This window comes from Acomys minous, assembly GCF_964271855.1.
Source record: "Acomys minous genome assembly, chromosome: 15".
In the NCBI taxonomy this organism is placed as follows: domain Eukaryota; kingdom Metazoa; phylum Chordata; class Mammalia; order Rodentia; family Muridae; genus Acomys; species Acomys minous.
This window is the reverse complement of record NC_140497.1, coordinates 86025778-86048072: the sequence shown is the minus strand read 5'-3', so window position 1 is coordinate 86048072 and position 22295 is coordinate 86025778. Positions and strand designations below refer to the sequence as shown.

Below are 22295 nucleotides of genomic sequence, written 5' to 3'. Positions count from 1 at the left end.
AGAGAGGGTTTGTCTGGAGCCTCTGGCGCAAGCTGTAATTCTTAGCCTTGCCTTTAGACAGGGAGTGGCAGGTGGAATCTAGTGAAAAGAAAGCGCCTCACACGAGAGGTCGCCATCCTATCTGGGCTTCAGATTCATCAGGGGCACTAAAAGTAGGATCAGATAAAGGTTTCTCGGGCTCCCCGCCCCCAAGCCAGAGGATGTGTACTCACTCAGCTCACACTGCTCTCCCTCGAGTCCTGGAGGGCAAATACATTTTCCCGGGTAAAAGCAGGTACCCCCATTAAAGCAGGTGGCCGAGCAGTTCACTGGAAGGATGAATGACAGACAGGGTGCTTCGTTAGACAGGAAAGTTAAGCCTAGCAAAAATTTCACATAAAGTGAACGATGCTTCTTCAGCGTGTACTTAACAGTTTCTCATTTACACAGTAAACAACCCACTTCACAGTTAAAAAAAAAAAGTTAAACCCGAACACCCCGTTATTTGAAATAACTGATTCAAATGATAATTACAGTCAAATCACGAAACTCTTTTCAGAATATAAGAGAGGATAGGCCACCACACGTCGTATTTGTTCCTAATGAAAAAGGCATACTATGCTTAAAAATAATCTTTTAAATAAAATCTATGCCCTAAAAAGAAGAATCTACAAATCCAAGAAAAAATTCGGAAAAAAAATGTTTGAAAGCATCAAGTTGGAAGATAAAGGGAGAAAAGTTATTTGGATTAGATAAAGGGGAGAGAAGTGTCAAAAGTGTCAGGGCCCTACGAGGAGGAAGCAACTCTCAGTAAGATGAATGGAGGATCGTTTTAACGAATAGGCTGTAAAAAGAGACTGTCATGGTACTTGGAGAAAGACTCGGAGTAATTGCATCCAGAGAGACAGGCTGTGGACCCTGTGAGGTCCCAGGATGAGGATGAGCCATGACTGAGCCTGTTAGATGAAGTGGGATGACGGGACACAGTAAAAAAAAAATCCAATTACACCCCTGGGGGGATAAACACACTGTGACTCATGCCAGGCCCCTCCCTCTTGGTGTCAGTCTCTTGAATTCACTGATCTTTGGCACTTAGAGGGTAGAGGAATGGAGAGAGGAGAGAGGGAATACTGAAATGTAGTCGGCTTCACTCATCCAGTAAAGAAGATTAAAACGAAAACTTGGGCCAAGTGTAGAAACACATGCTTATAGCTCAGAGTCCCGAGAGTAGAGGGAGAGGGAGGGCACTGTCATTTCCGGCTACATAGTGAGTTTGAGGCCAGCCTGGGGTATGTGGCTATGTGGGACCCTGACTTTAAAAAAAAAAAAAAGCCAAAAACTAAAAATTAGAGCTTAGGTTTTTTTTTTTTCCAATTCCAGTTATATGTCCTTGTGTCATGTAAAACAGATGAATAAAGGCTTCCAATGTGAAAGTCAGAAAGTTTAAACGTGTGTGTTTTGTTGGGAATTTAACTGAAGGGAAGTTCAACTAAAGTGCCCTACGAGAACACCAGGTGTCTTAAATGACACACTGCGTTCAAAATTGCAAACAGCTCCCAGCTGAAGGCAGCAGTGCTCCCAACGTCTCCACGTAGACGAGAGCAGAGGCAGAGCTCTCTGGTGTGGGCTTTAGAGTTCAGGGACTATAGCACGTGGGTCCCCTCTTTGCCAATTCGAGATGGTGTCCCTAAGGCTGGGCAGTTGTTTTTAGGAGGGAGTCCTGCCTCCTCACTTCTCATCCATATGCCTCCCTAGAATAGGAGCGAGCGAGAACATTAGGGTCAGTGTTCACTTGCTCCACACCCACTGGTCCTGATGGTCACTGATATGTATGTACAGGGCAGTGGGCCCGGCAGCATACCTGAAACACAACTTGCTACATCTGGCTATGTGGCCTGACTGCCCACCTTTTAGCCCTTTTCTTCTTGAGCAAATTCACAGCTAGGTAGCCCTTGCTAGTCTTTCTTTAACTTGTGATTCTTCTGCCTTAGCCACCAGAGTGAGGAATTACAGGTTTTGATACCAGGCCTGTCCTGCCAGTTTGATGTCAATTGACACAAGCTAGAGTCATCTTATGTCTCCATAAGATCCAGCTGTGGGGCATTTTCTCAATTAATGATCAATGGGAGAAGGCCCAGTTCACTGTGGGTGGTGTCATCCCTGAGCTGGTGGTCCTGGGTTCTGTAAGAAAGCAGGCTGAGCAAGCCATGGGGAGCAAGCCAGTAAGCAGCACCCCTCCATGGCCTCTGCCTCAGCTCCTGCCTCCAGGTTCCTGCCCTGTCCTGACTTCCTCCAATGATAAATGTGGATGTGTAAGCCAAAATAGTTCTTTCCTCTCCAATTTGTTTTTGGTTGTGGTATTTCGTCACAGCAGTAGTGACCCTCACTAGGACAACACTCAAATAAATTGTCCTTATTCTTGGTGCTTTTTTACACTACTTTTATCATCCTGGCCAAGATTTTCAACATTTCTGTCATGGTCTGGCTATAGTTTCATGATCTGCGAACTTGGTCACCAGAGCACAGTGTGGGGATCTAATGGGGTGTGGTTAGGTCATCGCGACCATCAACTTTTTAGAGGGCCTCCCCCTTTGAAGCCTGCTGGATTTGTCTTGCCATGTGATCTCTCTCTCTCTTGCAGATACTCCCACCACGAAGCTGGCTTCCATGTTGTGATGTAGCCTGAGGCCCTCACCAGAGCCAAACAGATGCAAGCCTTCTACTGAGCTTGTTTGGCCTTGTGTCTTTGTAAATCCTCCAGACTCAGGTGTTTGGTTATCCCAACAGAAAGTGGAAAAACACAAAGTTGTTTTGCCAAGAGCCAGAGACACTCACTTTCACTGTGGTTGAGGGTAAACTGCCTAGTGCGTAACTACTTACTTCCTGAAGTTTGTGGCTATGTCCCAAGGCCAATGGACATGATTCTTTAATGTTTGTTCTAAAACATAGTGCTGAACACTAGCTCTGTGCTAATTAAACCACGTTTCAGCAGTTCCTTATTCCTTAGTGGATAATAAAATAATCTTCTGTTGAGCAGTAAAAATTCATATGTTTTATGTTCCCAGGTCTCCAGTGAGACCAAATGGGGTTTCAACAGATTTTTACAGATGAGTTTTTAAAAGATTAGGAGAGTATAACACGTAGGAAAAATATTTATCTGAAAGACAAGATATTATGAAATGTTAAATGTACTGGAATACAAATTTATAGCTTTCCTTCATGGCTACAGTGACACTGTAGTGCATGCACATGTGTGTGTATGTGTGTCTATGTTATATCATATCTATTATCCATCTATATCTATCTGTCTGTCTATCTGTCTGTCTATCTATCTATCTGTCTGTCTATCTATCTATCTATCTCACAATAGCCTGCAATTTCAGCCACTTGGGAGACAGGAGGATTGTTTGAGTCCAGGAGTTCAGTGTGGTATCATGCTATACCTGTCAGCTGTCTATACCAAATTCTGCATCAATATGGTGACTTCCTGGAAGCAGGGACCCACTAGGTTGCATAAGGAGGGATGAAGCAGCCCAGGTTGGATAAAAGATCTCAGTGGATCTTTCATTGTATAAACCCTGGCAGTAACGGCCACAGCTGATTAGATAGATGCCACTAATCATTTCATTAATCCCCAGTGCGAGTGAGTTCACTGTTCAGGTCTCTGAAGGTTTGCTTTTTTAACAGTTCTGTTACAGGCTGCGCTTTATTCCACCCCAAGAAATACCTGGTTTTGAAAAAGCAGAGATACTAAAGGCTAAATTTGAATGAATATAGATACACTCTGAATTATTTTACTGACTTACTGCCATTGGATCTTAGTCTTTAGGAAATATATTTAAAATAATTTTAATCTAATGCTGTGGTTTAACAATAAAAAATATACAAGTGCTTTCAGATAGCATCTCAGTCGAAGGATAAAAGACAGGAGGCAAATAGCTTAATTCCAAATTGAAGGAAGGAAAAACTCATGACCATGACTGTCATCTGCTCAGGTTGCAGGTCACTTGGGAGGCGCTGGGCCCTGATTAGACAGAATGATGGCCATAGCAGCATGGTACCTCGGAGGCAATAAATCTGGGTCACGTGATTCGTGCACTATGCACCCCAGTGTGCTGCTTTGAGGGTGAAATGTCTAATGCTTTCCAGGTCTCACCAGTTGTCAAGACTCTGACCAGGTAGTTGTGTGAAAGTGCCTTGTGCATCCTAAGACAGCAGACAGCCGCAACTCACTCTTCTAAACCATCCCAAGAAATCTTTGCTAAAACCGTTTTTTCCTTTTCAAAAAGCTGTACACACACACACACACACACACACACACACGGGGATGGGGGGGTGGGCACAAAACAAACTGCTGATTTACTCTGTGCTGAATGGCTGATCAGAGGAGACACTTCTTAAAAACAGTATTTGTTAGTCCATCCAAAAGAATATTTCATTCATGAAAAATCAATAGTCAGCGGCAAAATAGCAGTATGGAGAGTAGGAATCCTCCGCTAAATCCACATACTTTACAGGGCATTTAAAGATGTCTTTCCATGGAAAAGGTGTGGACTGGCTAGGCAGGCAGGTGGCTTTGCAGGGCCTGGTTTGAGTGCACTCCGTGTGAGTGAAGTGTGACGTACCACTGTCTGGGAGGAGGCATCCAACCTCTTGTAAGATAATGCTGGCTGAGGCCCTACAGAAGATCGGTAGGTTGTGGCTATTTTAATAGTCTAGGAAAGGAATCAGACCTACATGTCAGCAACCTTTACAGCAGATAGTGACTGTGCTGGGATTCTCGCCCTGCAGCTGACAAGAGGCTTCCCTTGTCCCCATATTTATTTTCCCTGTCTTCCTACCCTGTCTGAGGACCACATTGGTGTTGTGTAGGACACTGCACTGGAGAATTCTGGGAGAAAAATAAAGTTCTGCTGGGTTAAGCAACAGCCAAATTGGGATTCTAGTCATTACAGCAGTCACCTTCACTGCATATGACATGCCGTTTTATACAAAGCGATGACGTTACGAATGTTTATTTGGGGGCTGGAGTTCAGTGGTTAAGAACACTGGCTGTTCTTCTAGAGGCCTGGGTTCGATTCCCACCACACGGAGGCTCAAAACCATTTGTAACTCCAGCTCCAGGGGATCCCGTGCCCCCTTCCAGCCTCTACATACTTGTGTGAAACACACACACACACACACACACGCACACACACACACACTAAAATAAAATAAATATTTTTTAAAATGACAATAATAACAATCCTATTACCTTTGTCACAGTTGACTCCGTAGAATCCAGGTGGACAGATGCAGAGGCCAGGTGTGACACACAGGCCACCGTTCATACAGCGAGGTACGCAGAGGGCTTATGGAGAAAGAAGACTCAGATTAAGGCCACACAGTATTCTGGAGCAGGAGCATTTTGTAATGTCAACAATTCCACAACTTAAGAATTCATAGAAAATGTTTACTCTCTAGCTATACAACTTTGCTATATTAAAAATTGTTTTGAGGCATTAATCCAGCCATTTTTCAACTTCTCATCCAATTTCTTAGGTAAGAATTTTGAATAATTTTTTTCTACTTTGAATGTCTGGTTAAATCTTTTCCAGAATCCACTTGACCGTGATATGTTTTTATTAACTGTAAATATTTTTCTGCTCTATCTCTTTGATCTACAAATGCTAATGTGGGCGTGGTGGTGCACTCCTTGAATCCCAGCACTCGGGAGTCAGAAGCTGGCAGATTGCTATGAATTCAAGGCCAGCCTGGTCTACAAAGTGAGTCCAGGACAGCCAAGGCTACATAGAGAAACCCTGTGTTGAAAAAAAAAAAAAAAAGAAGAAGAAGAAAGAAAATAGTCTTATTTCTTAAAGGTAAAAAAATATCTTTTCTTACTCTGGTCAAAGAAGTTCTTGGCATTTAAAGATTTTATGATTAACACCCACTTTCTCACTGATCTCTTTTCATCTTATGTTCTCAAAAACAGTGCCTCTGAAATAAATGTACTGTGCAAGTTATTTTCATCCCCTCTTTCAGCTTATGCTAAGGTATAACTTATACCAGGGTATAGATTTAATTGTGACTTGAGATGTTTCTAATTGGAAGAATTTCAAATTAGTTGTGATGTCAAAACTTTCATAAGAGTGTAACAAAGCACACTGTAAATAACTGGTCCGATGGAGCCTTGACCACAGAGAGCAGATGTCCAAGCCCAAAGTTCTCTGGTCAAAGTTCTAGCCAAGTATTACATTAACAGAAACCGACCCATAGCCAAACAACTTTCCAACAGGTCTTCTCTGACTTTTTTTTTTTCTAGACAGGGTTTCTCTGTGTAGCCTTGCCTGTCCTGGACTCCTTTTGTAGACCAGGCTGGCCTCAAACTCACAGTGATCCACCTGCCTCTACCTCCCAAGTGCTGGGATTAAAGGCGTGTGCCACCACGCCTGGCTTCTTCTCTGACTTTTAAAAGTTTCATAGATCCTTAAAATGTCACTAAATACTAATACTAATACTATTACTACTAATAATAACAAATAATAGCTTCAAGAGATACGTCACAACAAAGAGCCATGTGGGGCATCTGTGCTGTCCATGTGCACTAGGAAGCAAGTCCAACTCCATTGCTTACCTTTCTCACAGTGAGGCCCGAAGAACCCATCGGGACACTCACAGACTCGCCTTTCGTTACAAAAGCCTCCATTCCGACAGCCTCCAGGACACTCGGCTGCACCAAAGACAAACAAGGTGTAGAGCGTGCTCTTGTGGCCAGGCCAAGGTGAGACAGTGGGGGTCATTCATCTTTCACTGCGCCAATTCTAATGGATTGAATACCCACCATCTCTCACCCCACGGTTTCCCCTCAATCATCTTCCTGCAATCTTATTTCCAACAGCAAGGGGCACACATGAGGAGAGTGAAACAATTTTTATTCAGTCTTCCTTCTGCCCATCTCCCAAAGTATGGTAAATCTTTATATTCACACCAGAGGAGTGAAGGCTATTGCTGTCAATATTCAGTGCCAGAGAGTGGATGGCTTTGTTGTTGTTGTTGTTGTTGTCTATGTTTACAACATTGACTGGCTCCATAGCTTAAACTTGATGGTGGAAGGCGAGGAGAGGGGGGAGCTGTGCCTGTGTGGTTAGTGGGTACCCAGGGTATAGCAATGAAGTGCCAAGGCCCCGCCTGACACGATCATCATGTGATCGTGACTTCCTGTCTTTTGTGGCTGTGAACTGTGTCAAGTTTTTGTCAGGGGCATGGGGCATGGGTACAGCTTTTGACAGGGTGGTGGGTGAGATACACCTGGCGTGGGGGGGGGGGGGCTCCTAAACGTTGTTAGAAAAGCGGGAAGCCCATGCTTTGATAGCACACTGGAATCCCTGAGGTTCGTAAGTGTTGTCAAAGCCTTAGAGAATCTTCGTAATTGTTATTAGGCTCTGTGTTTACTATCCTTTTCCTAGAAAGTATATCTGCAAAGAAAACAAAACAAGCCCGCGACTCCCTACTTTGGAAGCCTTCTCTTGAGTGCTGCCATGCTCACCTTGTTGGCAAGTCTTAAAGAAGATAGCGTTCTGAGGGGTCCGCAGGATGGTGTTGCCTTCCGAATTCATGACAATCACAGTCACCTCAAATGCTGCCACCCCGTCCTGTTTGCCGAGACACGGGAAACCGACTTGAACAACTGAAAGGAAAAGAGAGTCTGTGAAATCAGTTTAGCCAATTGATTCGGCTCTGTAGAAACCACAGAAACAGAGACCAAGAAGAAGCAAAAAGTTCTCATTTCTGTGATTTTCTTGTATCTCCATTGGAGTTGAGATGATATTTTTATTACCTGGGCATTCTCTGTTGAACTTATGCACCATCTTGATTGGAAAAAGAATGAATGACCCTCTGTAATTTGTGTTCCACTAATGCAGAACGGGCTATATTTTTTTTAATTAATTTTTTTTGGAGACAGAGCCTCTGTGTTAATAAGATTGGCTTGTGTATCCTTTTAAGAATTTATTTTAATGTATGTGTGTGTATATGTATGTGATATATATGTGCTCATGTGTGTATGGGCACATATGTGTAGGTGTGTGGCGGCAAGAAGAGGGTGGTCCCTGAGAGCTAGCGTTACAGGCAGTTGTGAGCCACTTGATAAAGGACTTGGGTCCTCTGTAAGAGAGCAGTGACTGACTTTCCAGCACCAGTTTTCATACTTTAAAAAGGTTTATTTTTTAAAAGATGGCATTTTTTTTAAAATCCCAGAACTTGGAAGGTAGAGCAAGGCAGATCTCTGTGAGTTTAAGGCCAGCCTGGTCTACAGAGTGAGTTCCATGATAGCCTGGGCTATATTGAGTAGCCCTGTCTCAAAAAACTTTTTTTTTGTTATGGAAATTAAAGATGCAAAAAGGAAGGATAAAAGTATTAATTAGAATGAGGCATTTGGGGGCATGATTTCCATCCCCCAAAGAGCCAGAAATAGGTATAATAATATACAATATAATACAATTTCCATTAAACAAGCCCTTGGAACAATAGCCCACTAGTTTATTTTTTTAATTCTGATTTGAAAGTTAGAAATCAAATTCTCTGAAAATATTCTGCAATTCAGCCTGGACTCCAGGTGTGACTGGTTCAACCAGGTTACTATATTCCCAAGATACCTGTCAATATAATGGGGTGTTTGGTGTGCAAAGCTAATGCCATGGATAGGCTGTATCCTATCCATGTTAGCCTCTTGGCGTGGAGCCACTTGTGTACCTGTTAGGTCCTTGTCATTCCCAGGTGTTGACAACAAAGCTACAAGGCAGGACGTGGCAACTCACCATGTTTCTGTGCAAAGAGAATGAGGAGGCTGCCAATTTCATAATAGTCACAAGTCACTAGGTGAAATGGTCTAATTGGACGTTGGCTATTGGGTGAGAAGACTGACTCTGGAACTTTCTAGAACATACTGGATTATCATGCCACCCACTGAGGAAGACTGATCTAGCTGACTACTAGACTCCAGTTCTTCTCTAATCAATCAATGAATCAAAATCAATCAATCAATCAATCAATCAAAAATACTGCCAATGAGTGTATAGAGAGTATTGCACTGTGGGCTCAGCTACCAATCATGGGCTTATCACATTAAGCCAGGACAAACCTTTCCCCTTTGGAGTGTGACTATACCTTCCAGGGTTAGAAGAAGAAAAGAGCTGGGAACTGCTCCTGGCAGCACACAAGCTGACCATGCAACCTTCTTTATGTGTTCGCAACACAAAAGTGCAGTCACAGGCTCTGCCAGAGGCAGCAGAAGTAGAATCATGTCCTTTGGCAACGGTAGGGCCTTTGCTAGAGGTCCCTTTCACCAAAGGCTAAATGAAATGAGGCTGGATGCTGTGAACGGCAGGGCAGTCTGGGCTGTATAATCTAAACTGGGCTGAACAATTTAGGAAAGGTAAAACAGATTAACTTACACAGCTCTCAAGTGTACATCAATGCACGATGCACATAAACCAACTCTTATGGAGAAGTACACGGAAACATATCTGATACCCCTTCCACACACAGATGCACAGGGTTCTTACACCTCAGAGCATCCTGTCATTTGACCCACTTCCCTTATAGAAAGGTAGAAGGTGAGAGGAAGCAGGAACGCAGTCCTATAATCACAGAATTATAAACAAGGGCTTGGGAAGATGGCTCAGTCACTAAAGCGTTTGCTTAGTATGAAGGATGAGCTGGATTCTCAGAACCCACATAAAGACGCTGTGTGTGCACAAGTGGTGAAGGTACAGAAAATACTAGACCAGGGCACTCAGCACTGAGTGGAGATGTCCCTTCACTCAAGTCTCAGGGATCTCCTGGGGAGACGGGGCAGAAAGGTGGTAAGACCCGGAAGTGGCATTTGGACCCGGAAGTGGCCTTTGACTCCAAGGCGGGTAGGAACTCACAGACTGGGACAGCATCCAGAAGACCTACACAAGCTCAAGCCAGACAAAGTTCCAGTCCTAGAGGAAGGAGGCGGGCACAGGCTTCCACCCCCAGCTGAGGAGTTACTGGCACTGATGACTTCCGGCAGAGGGAGAGTCCGTTTCCTGTAAAGGTGTGACCCTCTGCGAGGTTGGCCATGCTCCAGGACAGGCCCTATACCCACAAATGATCCTTGATGGGCTGTTATAAAAGGGAGGAGGAGAAAACAGGAAGTTGGGGGGGGGTGGGTAGGTGGAGGAGTACTTGGAGGAGCTGGGGGAGGGGAGTGTAAATATGATGCAATCAGGTCCTATAAAATTCCCAAAACACTAATAAAATGTGTTTTAAATACTGGGTATGGTGGCCTGTGCTTGTAATCCCAGCACAGGAGAAGCAGGGACAGGGGGATCCCTTGAAGCCTATTGGCTGACTAATATAGCCTAATTTGGTGAACTCCAGGGCAATGCCTCTCTCAAATTAGGTGGATAGTGCCCCAGGGGATGACACCTGAGGTTGTTCTCTGGTCTTCACACACACACACACACACACACACACCTGCTCTAGCATCCTCCCCCCCCCACTCCCAGAACACGCATGCTCACATACACATGTATATAAAAACTTTCAGCATTAAGTATTCAGTGCTTCAAGCGCTGACATTCAGTCTCTCAGCAAATACGGACCATTCCTTCTGGCCCACAGCAACCAAGAAGATGGCATCCCTCCGACACTTACCAGCTACTTAAAAACGTCTACACACTGGGTTCCTAAGACATACTACTGCTCTGTGGGTTGCATGCAGTGACCAAATATCCAAAGAGGCAAGGCCTTGACTTTATGGGAAAAAAGATATGCATATAACTCAGTAATTTTACTGAACCGCTCCAGTTTGTATTTCCTGTTTTTGTTCCCTTCAAATGCCAGAAGGCAGGCACTTTGTAACTGTTAAAGATCAAGAGATGTCCAGGCACAAAGGCTCCTGTAGGATAAAAGAACAGCTTAGCAGACTGGGGGATAAAACAGCCCAGCGCAGTAACGAGTGCTACCTAGATGCTTAGGAGCAAAGACACACTGGCTTGGTTACTTTTTAATGATTCACCGTCCCTTCACTTCTCCCACTGTGGCGACCAAGCTAATGAAACTAATGAATTGCTGCCCTGCAATGATCTGGAAATCCCCATAAACTTCTTGCACCTGCGGTTCTGCAAACAAACCCCACATCTGCTTCTTAAAAATAAGTAAATAAATAAGTGCGCATGCCGAGGCAAAAGGAGTTAAGCGGGCAAAGTGAACTCTGTGCACACATTGGGGCATTGCTTTGTCCCCAAAGAAAGCCTGTTTCTTTGTTGTTTTTTTTTTTTTAAGTCTCTCTTTGCCTCAAGTGGCATCTATTTTGCCCCTCTGAATTTTATTTTACTATTTTTACATGTATGTTTGTGTGTGTGCACGTGCATGCGTAGAGAGGCCAGGAGTTGATATCAGATGCTTTCCTCAGTTTCCCCTCCTCTCTCACTGCACATGGAGCTTGCCAATTGCCTAGACTGGCTGGCCAGCAAGCTGCAGAGACCCTGCTGTTCCTGTCTCTCCAGAGCTGGGGTTATAGTTGGGGCACTGCCAAGCTCAGCTTTTTGCCAGAGATCTGAGTGGCAAGCACTTTCCCCAGATTCTAAGCTTTATGTTTTCTAGATTTCATATTATGAGAAAGTGATGTCGAATTTGGAAATTCCCTGTTCAGGCATCTTCTCAACACGATGTGCAAAATTTGCTGTCAATAGCTCCAAAAATAGAATTTTAGTAAGAATCCTTTTACTAGACACCTAAAATGGTTTATGTTAGGGAGGTGTCAGATGCAAGCATTAAGCTAGAAATGTAATGATTTCAGTTTTATTGGGGGCTCAGCCAATGTAGCTGTGTAGTGAACTGAGCTGATGACTTTTAATGGGTTGCAGTAAGCTTCCATATGAGTTTTACCAATCAGAAAAAGGCAGAGGAAAAAAATTAAAATAAAGAGTGGATACTGAGCAACATGCTATGTGTTCATTCTTGGCTCCTTTTTTTTTTTTTAAATTAAAAAGGGGGAACAATGACCAAGAAAAAAATTATTCAAAATTATCTTTGGTTAAAAAGAAGCATGTCCCTCCCATGGCAGGAGCTTATGCAGTGACCATATTCCAAGAACTTTCAGAGTTGGGTGTTTGGCTGTCTCTGTGAGGTAGGTAGTAAAGACCCAGGGATGCCATCTGAATGGAATCTAAATATCTGCGTCTTTGGAACAGGATGTCCATGTCCTCAGGATGACAAGTCTCAGGCACTCGATTCTCCAGAATACAGATGGGCAGCAAATGCCCCGGGCCTCACTCCTTCACCCATGCAGGTGGCAGCAAATGCCCCCAGGCCTCACTCCTTTACCCATGCATACAGGCAGCGAATGCCCTGGTCTTCACTCCTTTACCCATGCAGGTGGCAGCAAATGCCCCAGGCTGCACTCCTCCCTGGGAGGCTACCGCCCACAACAACACTGGGAAGATGACTTCAATAAACTTCCCCTCCTGTTTGCACCCACAGTGGCTTGATGCGCAGTGTTTAGAAAGACCATCTTCAGGTCTCACCTTAGCACGCCTCAGATCCACCGGAAACGGCGGGCGGTAGCAACCCAGTCTCTGTGACGGGGGCCTCATTTCCTAATCACTCTCTGGATGCTGGTTAGCTCCCGGAGGGAGGCTGATTTGACACCTGACAGATTACTTAACATTCTTCGAAGAGTGAAATAAAAGTTGGCATCATCATCATCACTTATTTCAAAATGCTCCAAATCCACAGCCACAGCTGACACTGTGCTGGGAAATGTAAAACCTGAGGCTTATCAGTGGAGCATGTTCGTTAGGAAAGCTGATGACCGAAGGACAGCTCAGGCTACTTCCAAAATAAATTGTCACGGGATACTAGAAGTGTGTTTAAACGATCTTTTGACAGCTTTCTGAGACAGGGTTTAATTTCAAAACATAAAAGGAATGGGAAGAAATTGCAAAGGGAAAAGATAAGTTTGGCAATATGGATTTTATTCTCCCACAAACAAACAAATAAATAACTTGAGAAAATAATAAAAAGAAGTAAACCCATATTATATGTCACAAGCTTTGCAGACTAACAAAAACACTATTATCTCAATATAAAAAATAATTAGGGCACACTGCTATTTCACATAGTCTAGTAAAATCAGGGAAGATGCTCTGTCTCGGTAGGAAAATTTAAAAACCAAATTAAGGAACAGTGTGAAAAAGCCAGTTTTCACTTTTTAAATTGGCAAAGTAGTTAACATAATTAATAACTTATGCTGATGAGATTACAGTGAGCCTAGCGCACTCCCACATTCTAGGTATGACCTTTAGGAGGCACTACAGGTATCTGAGCAGCTTAATTGTTGTTTGTTTGTTTGTTTTTTAAGTTAATAGCTCATATCATGGTGTTTACCAGAAAAAATATGGCTCCCAACAATCTACTATAAACAAGTAAGTGCCAAGAATTTAGTATTTGCATTAATTCAGCAGTGGCCTGCTATGTGCTGGCTATGTGTTGAGTCTTGTGAGAGGAGTCACAGGAAATGAGACAAATGAGGCCCTTTCCCTTATAGCAGTGGGCCCCTGTTAGTTTCAAAGGCTATTTATCATGGTATGTACATCATGAAAACCCTAAAAGGAAAAATCTCCCTAATAAAAAATGAGCGATGAGAGAAACAAATGATAGCACATCCACAAAATAGAATATTGTAATACTCCCATGCCTTTCAAGGGTTAGAGCGACTTTCAGAAGGGCGTGTAAACTGTGCGCTTCTCATGATGTATCAAATGTAAGGACACAGACACTTGCAACAGGACCAGAAGAAGCACTGGGTACTTTCTGTTTCCTAACATTCGACTTTGCACAGATTGGTTACACTGTGTGAGACTACACAGGGTTTCTCTGTGTAGCCCTGGCTGTCCTGGACTTGCTTTGTAGACCAGGCTGGCCTCGAACTCACATCGATCCACCTGCCTCTGCCTCTGCCTCTCGAGTGCTGGGATTAAAGGCATGCACCACCACACCCAGCTCGAGACTTCATTTTTTTTTTAGTTTAGGAAATAGAGCTACAGTTCTGGTCTTACCGTGATCGAGTTAGATAACGCTCGTGTGGGTATCACACAAGACGGAAAGCTGGGACCGAATCACATCCACGGTTTTCTGAGCCAAGTAGGATGGTTAGGTCTGAAAGCTGGAGTCAGTGTCCCTCTGTCCCTCAAGGCTGGTTTCTGATGCTGTGCTAACTTTGGGGGTTTCTGATGCTGTGTTAACTTTGGGGTTTCTGATGCTGTGTTAACTTTGGGGTTTCTGACACTGTGTTAACTTTGGGGGTTTCTGATGCTGTGCTAACTTTGGGGGATTCCTGATACTGTGCTAACATTGGGGGTTTCTGACACTGCGACTTTGGGGAACTTTTTCTTGGTTATCATTTGCTCCCAACCACTTTGAACCTTTGTCACGTGTGTGCACTGCGCTAAGGCACACTCCTCGGCTGACTAGATCCATCTCAGCAGGCATGTTTATCTCTTTCTTCATTCATTAAAACAAAACAAAACAAAACAAAACCCAAAAAACTAGAATCACTAATGAACTGCGTGTGGTCTGGGTTATATTAGGAATCTCTAAACCCATCATGTCTTTATTCTCACCCTAACCCTTTGCCTGAAGGATGGTGACCAGCTTGCTAGCAATCCAACAGCTCTCCTCAGGACAGCATCCCACAATGGCTCTAATGGATGACAAATGTACCTTACATATCCTCATCTCCAAAGCAAAGACCACGCACCTGATGCCTTGTGAGGCACTGTTCCAAGCAGAGGGACATTGACAGTCGGATCTGCCATGATGCCTTTATCCAGGGAGCGCAGAGACAGGAACTCGTAGAAGTACTCTGCCTAAAACAGAAGGCGTTGCCGGTCAGCGCCAGGGAAACCACAGCGATTGAGAAGGCATTCTTGATGAACCATCAATGTGATGGGAATGGAATCCCTTTCCCTCTGGGAGCTCCAAAGCCCCCAACATCTAAGATATCAAGTAGGCAATAATTCACATCCCCTGGTTTGAACCACGCTCGGAGAAAACAGACTACCTACAACACTCAAAGCATTTATTTAGAGCTTGCTCAAAAGGTCATTTAACTTCAACAATATTATTAGTTGCTGTCTGTTGAAAGAATTTGGAGAAAAACGGAGACAAGACATATCAAAACAGTCAGTGGTCAGCCCTTAGAAAATCCATCTTAGCAACTTGGACCATTAATTATTATTATTATTTTTTAGTCTGAGAGGAATCTTTTGGTTAGAATTTGTAGGGCTGTAATAAATAATGATTAATGAAATAGAAACCTAACAGCAAAGAGGACACTTAAAGCCCCAAATTTAAGGATTCTGCCATTAAGTTTGAAAGGTTTATATTTAAGGTCTCAACTTAATAGAGAAAAGCCTAAAACCTTAAAATAAAACAAAAACATTGCAATGACAACAAGCCATAAAACTTTACAATGTAAATATTTTCATTTTCCCACTATGTCAGTTCTTAAGAAAAAGTCTTGCTACTCAGGTACGCATCAATGTGGAAAAACTGACGGACAGTCTGGCCATGGCACTCCGATGCCTGTGGGGCTGGAAAGATGATGGGTCAGAGCACTTGCTGCTTTTCCAGGGAACCAGAGTGTAGTTCCCAGGACCCATATAGGGTAGTTCTCAACTCTAGCGGTTACTCCAGCTCCAGGGTTTCTGATGCCCTCTTCTGGCTGCTGAGGATGGACACACATGCACACCACAAACACACATACTACACACACCACACACACTGCACCACACACAAAGCACGTCACACCACCACACATACACACACCACACATACACACAATAACACACACACACAATCTTTAAAAAATGGTTTATGCTAAGAATAGTCTGATCTTGCTTAGGAACAATGGGAAATTATAAAGGACACACATTCTACCATGTGAAGTAGGCAAGTTTAGTGGTTCTGCCATTATCTGTAGAGACAGAGTTTTGGATGGGTTAGTTATAAAATGAGTTACAGTACATACATGTGGACTGAGTGAGATTTTTTTTTGTAAAGAATGGGATTTTATTTACATTCAGCATAATTTTTTTTATAACATGGAAAATATGAAGAATGCATAGAAGAGATTCAAACCATTTCCGCTTTAAATCACTGTCAACTGTGAGACACCAAAGGTTTCATGGGAGGACAGTGATGCGATCACAGCCGCCATGCGGGAGATTCGGTCTACATGTTCAGTGAGCTAAGAAATACTCCCCGGGGCCCACAGAGCCCAAATAGCATCTCCATTAACCGAATCCCCATCTTTGGCCTGTGGCAGTGGTTACAAAGGTTCCAGAGAAGCACCGTGTTTATTCCCTTGGAGAGTGACAGAGTCAGGTGAATTCATTCATTAGGTTCATCCGCTGAAGGGAGGGGTCAGAGACAGATGCTTGCTCCTCCTTGGAAGGGAGGCCAGAGATCTAAAGGAAGCCCATGAAAGCAGTGCTGTCAGGAAAGGTAATTCAATTTACGACGAATCCCTTTGAGGGGGAGGGTGAATAGTAATTCTGTCCCTGCGGAAAAAACACCAGTCTTCACAGATCCAGGTGTTTCCAATGAGTTTTTTCAACTGCATTCCCCTCTGTGCTTCGCTCCATAGTATTTATCATGAAAAGATTTTTATTTTAAAACACAGTTAAAGTGGCACTGTGAAGGGTCTTGGTTCCGAATGCTATATAATTAACTATACTCTGGTCATCTGTGCCACCAAGGATAGTAAAACAGCAAGCAACAATAGCACAGTGTAATATGCATCGTGTGTCCAAAGTCATTAGGAGGAATTTATTAATGGGACTGAGAGTGACGGTAAACAGCTGCGTGGGTAGAGCTGAAATACTGTAAAACCCAAACTTCAGATCCTGCACAGTAAGTTACCCTTTGTGACCCCACTAACATAAGCTCTATCACTTTGGAAATTAAAACTTCCCCCATATACATGATAAGTTTAAAAGCTACATTTGTAAAAATTTTAAGATCGTCTTGGTAAGAAACTAAAGCTTTGGGTTTTAAATGATATTATTAAGAAGAAGAAAGCTGGAACATTGAGATTAAAACATGATTGAACCAGAACTGATAGATATAATTTTTTTTTCTTTCTGCACATTTTCAGTATGTGATTCAATTTGTAGTGAAACTTAACAAGCATGGAGCCCACTGTCAGTTCCGCGTGACTGATACTGGTCACTCATCTGTGCACTGGAGCTCAGTCTGGGCCACCTGTACCCTTGGCTTCTTTTGCTCAGATCCTTGGATGTGAGGGAGGAACAACTAGCATTAAAGTGACTTCTGAATGTTTCTTCCAAAGAACCTTTCAATAACATCGGAAGACTGTGGGTCTGGGAGGAATTCCGTCCTGGAAATGCAGCCCTAAGGGGCCTTCACAGCATCACACAGTGCAGGGTAGGAAGGCACAGGCCCCTTAAGTTCATTATCTGTACCTAGCTTAGTGAGGCTGCTAGGGTCTGAGTTGAATGGATTTCTCTAGATGGCCAACACGCTGACCTTATTGGCAGAAGGTTCGACACTATGGGCTTCTGGGTACCATCTAGTTTCTTTGGGTAGTTAGTACACGCTATGGTTTCCTGCTGCAGTTCTGATGAGGGATCTAAAATGTCTCCAAGCGCAAACTGGTCAAAAAAAGTTTCTTGGCTTTTATCAACAGAAGGGCGTGGTTAGAGCAAAGCTTGTCCGTTTATCCTTCTTACCGAGGACAATAATGTAATTTCTTTCATAGTTGGTTTATTTTAAATAATTTTTTACTATGATTTAAATGTATTTTTATTTACTGGCAGTGGCACAGAGCACGTGGGGAGGTCAGGGACAACTTTTGGGAGCCAGTTCCAACCTTCAACATGTGGGTCCTGTGGATGGAGCTCAAATTGTCAAGTTTGGCTACAAGAGCCTTTGCCTGCTGAGCTGTCTTACCAGTCCCATTTTATTTTATATATGTGTGCATTTTCAAAGGATTCTCTTTTACTTACTCTTCTAATTGTGCCTTTAAAAATCATAACTTGAAAGTCACTTAGAAATTAACCAGTGTTTTGTCTGGTCTTGATACTGACTTCTTTGAAAACTTTACTTACCATTGTAAAGAGGTCTACCCTTCACTACCATGTAAATAGTGTGTGTGTGTACACACACACACACACACACACACACACACATTTCTTTTTTCATTACCCCAACACAGAGAGTAAATCTATCCCTCACCTAACTTAAGGTCTTAAAAAGTCATAAAATGGTTGCTCAAATGAATGTTATGATTTATGTCATATTCTAACTTCTAGACAGAACTTTCCATTTTTACCTTATTTATAATATAATAAATATTCTTAGACCCCGATCTCTCCATTGGAAAAACTGATTTGGAGGCAAATAAAACCCAAATGCTATGCCAAAAAGAACAGAGAACTAGCTTTAAAGTTTGGGGACAACTCTCACAAATTATAGCTTTATTACTTAGATAAAAGGAAGTCAGCACACGAACTGGAACAGCCATGTTATATTGGAAACCGCTGTTAGGAAAAAGTACGTTTTGTTTTATTAAGTGACATTAGTGGAAATTCAGGTAGAGGTGAGGAGGGCAGTTATTTGGGAAACACATGAAAAGAGCGCTTTGTGTTCAAACAAAGAATGGGTCTGTTCAGGGGGATAATTAATTCACTTTTAAATTAACTTGATGAAATCTTTTTGCTGGACTGCTTTGCCACACGGTAATTTTTTTTTCATGGAGAAATATAAAAGGCACCCAAATATTATCAAGGGAAGAGCACTGGAAACCATTCATCTTGCTTCCAATTGGCTTGACTGACCTTGGAGTCATCCCTTCCAAACTGAAGAAGACATCACTTGAACAGCAAAGTGGACCGGCTGAGAAGCCCTTTGGGCTGGGGCTTCTTTGGCAGATAAACAGAAAGAGCAGAGACTGACATTGACTATGGGAGGAATCTAGGGTTTCTTTTCCACCTTTGAACTTCTGGACTTGCAACGCACACTTAATCTAATAAGCATAGTAATCGCAGAGACCTCTGAGCAGCCTTTTACAAAGCCATGGCCCCCCAAATCTCTATTAACCTCTATCATGATGCTGACCCTAGTGGTCACGGGAGAAAAGTAAAACTCTACAGGCATCGTAGTAGACTTTAAACTGTTACAGATACAAATCACGTGACAGTTTAAATCATCCTTGCTGAGTGTCTACTATCCGCCAATCACTGTTCTCACAGCTCGCTACTGCATACTATAACCGTCTACAATGATTATAGCGTTCAAGAGAGTTCAGATTGGCAGAGTACTAGGTACGAGACGTATAAAGGGACGTAAAATAGCCCCTGTACTGTATGTGGAAGGCTGGACGTTATAGCTACTAAAATAAACAAGAAAGGAAACAGTATGCAGTTAAAACCCCAACAAAATGAATAAGTACGCCCAGTGCTTAAAATAATCTGCCGCCTGCGTGTCTAGACCGAAGAAGGCCAGACCTCGCATTCTGCTGGGTTCTTTTCGCTACCTCTCTGCAAGATTTCATCCTTTAAACTCAGTGAACCGTTGGGTCTCCTCCCACTTCCTGTTTTCTCTGCAAATCCTAGTTAGTTCTTCTCCCTGCTCCCATCACAGCCGACCACTTTTTAGTAAAAGGCCGTTACTTCTGCTGACGTAGAAGGACCCCGTCCTTCCTTTCCTCTTCGTGTTTTGTACCGATTTCACGTCCTCTTATAGATACCTTTTAGGCGATGATGGTTGTTCTGGTTGTATGAGGGTCTCCTAAAGTGCTCCAAGATGATGAAATTGGACTGAGGCGGCCTTGCAGGAGGTCCTGCCACACCCCGCAAGCTTTCTGGATGGAGCCGTGAGCCGTTAACCTCACCTGCTCCTGCTGTAATATGCTGCCCTCTTGAGAGGCCCCAGGCTATGGACTTGTGTCTTCTAAGTACGAGCTAAATAGCTTAATTTTCTTCCCTACAGGCGCTTGCCTCGGATCTGTTATTGCAGTGATGTAAATGAGCTGATGGCTACTACTTAATGTGTACTGGCAGCATCCTTCTGCCAAAGTGCAGAATGTTTTCTCCTTGGGCCTCGTGTCCACACCCGTGCTCACAAAGTCTGGCTTATTACCTTCTGAGGCAGCTGGTTTCTTCAGGCCTGAGAATGGTACTATCCTTTTTTTCCAGTGGCGAAGACTTTGCGCTATTTCTTGCTATGTCTCATCTCTTCATAGTCAGGCATCAGAGCGTTATCTTCCCTTTCTTTATGCTATCTTTCCCTTGCTCCCTTTCCTTTCACCCCACTCTTCCAACTCTAACCCCACCTTTTCTTTCTCATATTGGCATTACTATAAATCTGCCTTGCCTTCCTTTTAAAAACATCTACCCCAAGACAAACCTGGCATTCTCATTAAAACATCATTTTTTTTTTTTTTGCCATGTCTCAATCTTTTCCTGATGCTTCTTATCTGGATAAGGTCTTTAGCCTTGGCAGCACCTTCATAGGCTGGATCAAATCTTCTTCATGTCTTATTTACAACAGGGGTCATCTCCTGGAGCGCACCATGGCCACATTGCTGCCGTCCCCTAGGCTGACTTCTCCGAAGTTCCACCAGCATGCGCCTTAATACACACACCATCGGATGATGTTGCTCAACTGTTCACAAATATCTTATCATTTCTTTTCAACTAAACAAAGTTTCCGTTGGTGCCAGGCACAGAACCTCGCCTTACTCGTTCTATGTAGGCATTTCTCCACTAGGCTAAGTGTCCAACTCCTGTCGGTTGTGGATTCCTTATGGATAAGAATGGGATATGGATATGATTTTCTCCAATAGATTGCTGGAGACATGCCCAGTCAAAGTACTCAAAAAAAAAAAAAAAAAAAGTCGATAAATGAATGAGAAGGATCCAGAAGCACAAACCCAGTGCATCCCAGAACATGTCACGGTGGCCTTAGCTTCCAGGTCTACTGCAGGGCAGACGTTTTCTGTTTTGACTTATTTTGTGGGTCCAAGGTCTCTGACTTTGCTGCCTGCCCATTCTCTGCTGCTCAGATAGAAAATACAGACCACTTTTTTGGGGAGGGTGGGGGGAGGGGAGAAACCAAATAAATATCGACACTTGATATCCGCCCACTCTGTGTGTAGTTTGTCGCTGTTTCGCGCTCATTCAGGAAGGAAACCTTGACAAAGAGACTCCCAGGAAGAATATAAGTGGGTACATAAGCAGGGTCTGGTTCCAAAAGCAACTGTATCCCTCTGCTCTCCCGGTTCCCCTTTGTCCCGTAGATCTCTAGACCCTTTGCTCTCTGTAACCTTCAATATGTAATTGTAATAACACTAGGCATTGTGGGATACCAATGACACCCCCCACCCCCACTGTGCCTTCTTTGCAACTGGCTTTCAGGTGTGTGTGTGTGTGTGTGTGTGTGTGTGTGTGTGTGTAATCAAAATGAAGAAAAAGCACCTTTGCACGCAGAGTAGTTACTTAACTCACTAATTGGCACTGGAAGGAATGCGGCTAGGGAGGGAGCACCAGGCAGCCAGTCCTCTGCTCCAATAATCATTTTTACGCACACCAAACCAGGCCACAGCCAGTGGGCTGGGTGCAGGGAGTGAAACTATTGGAATATAATGGTGACATTAAAGCTTAAATTGCAAGTAAACACATCTGGGACCATGTGAGTTTTGTAAACTAAAACTGGCAAGAGATCACACAGTTTGGCTGCACATAAATGTGAAATTTCTGAGACATTTTCCATTTTTCCTCCTAGCGTTTGGAATGGCCGCTGCTTCTGAAAACCAGAAACAGACCTGGCGAGTTGACAAGCCGTGGGGCTAGCCCCTCGCTTTCAAAAGTCCTCAAGATGAGGGAAGCAACAGAGCGCTCCATTGATCTTTTTGTAGTAAGTGACCCCAAACTTAAGGTATTTGTTCTTAGGGGGAAGGACAACAGGGCAGTAAAAAAAAAAAAAAAATCAAGAGAAAGGCACTGGGTGGTAGAAAATACATTTCCCAGTCTGTCTCGAGGCCAAAGGAAAAGAAAGGGATAAATAGAGTGCAGTTGTTACAGTCCTCTGTGGGGCGGAGGGATATCTCACTGGTAGGCTGTTTGCCTCACATGGCCTGGGTTCGAACTTCAGAACTCTAACAGGCGGACGCAGCCCTTTCCTGTCCGTGGCTCTCAGCAGACCACCCACGTTTCCCGTGGAAAGGGCAATGTGGGCAGCTGTGGGCTTCTGCGTGCTCCTGTTTCCCTCTATCCCCC

General features: G+C 43.5%; 1 protein-coding gene across 1 annotated transcript in view; it reads right to left on the bottom strand.

The window, feature by feature from the left end:
• Nucleotides 1-22295, bottom strand: part of WIF1 (WNT inhibitory factor 1) — a 100125-nt gene that overhangs the window by 9452 nt on the left and 68378 nt on the right. The window contains exons 5-9 of the mRNA XM_084759871.1: nucleotides 14753-14861; nucleotides 7508-7648; nucleotides 6596-6691; nucleotides 5234-5329; nucleotides 213-308 (exon numbers count right to left, since the gene is read on the bottom strand). Of these exons, the coding sequence (XP_084615997.1) occupies nucleotides 213-308; nucleotides 5234-5329; nucleotides 6596-6691; nucleotides 7508-7648; nucleotides 14753-14861 (538 nt within the window). The remainder of the gene's footprint in view (nucleotides 1-212; nucleotides 309-5233; nucleotides 5330-6595; nucleotides 6692-7507; nucleotides 7649-14752; nucleotides 14862-22295) is intronic.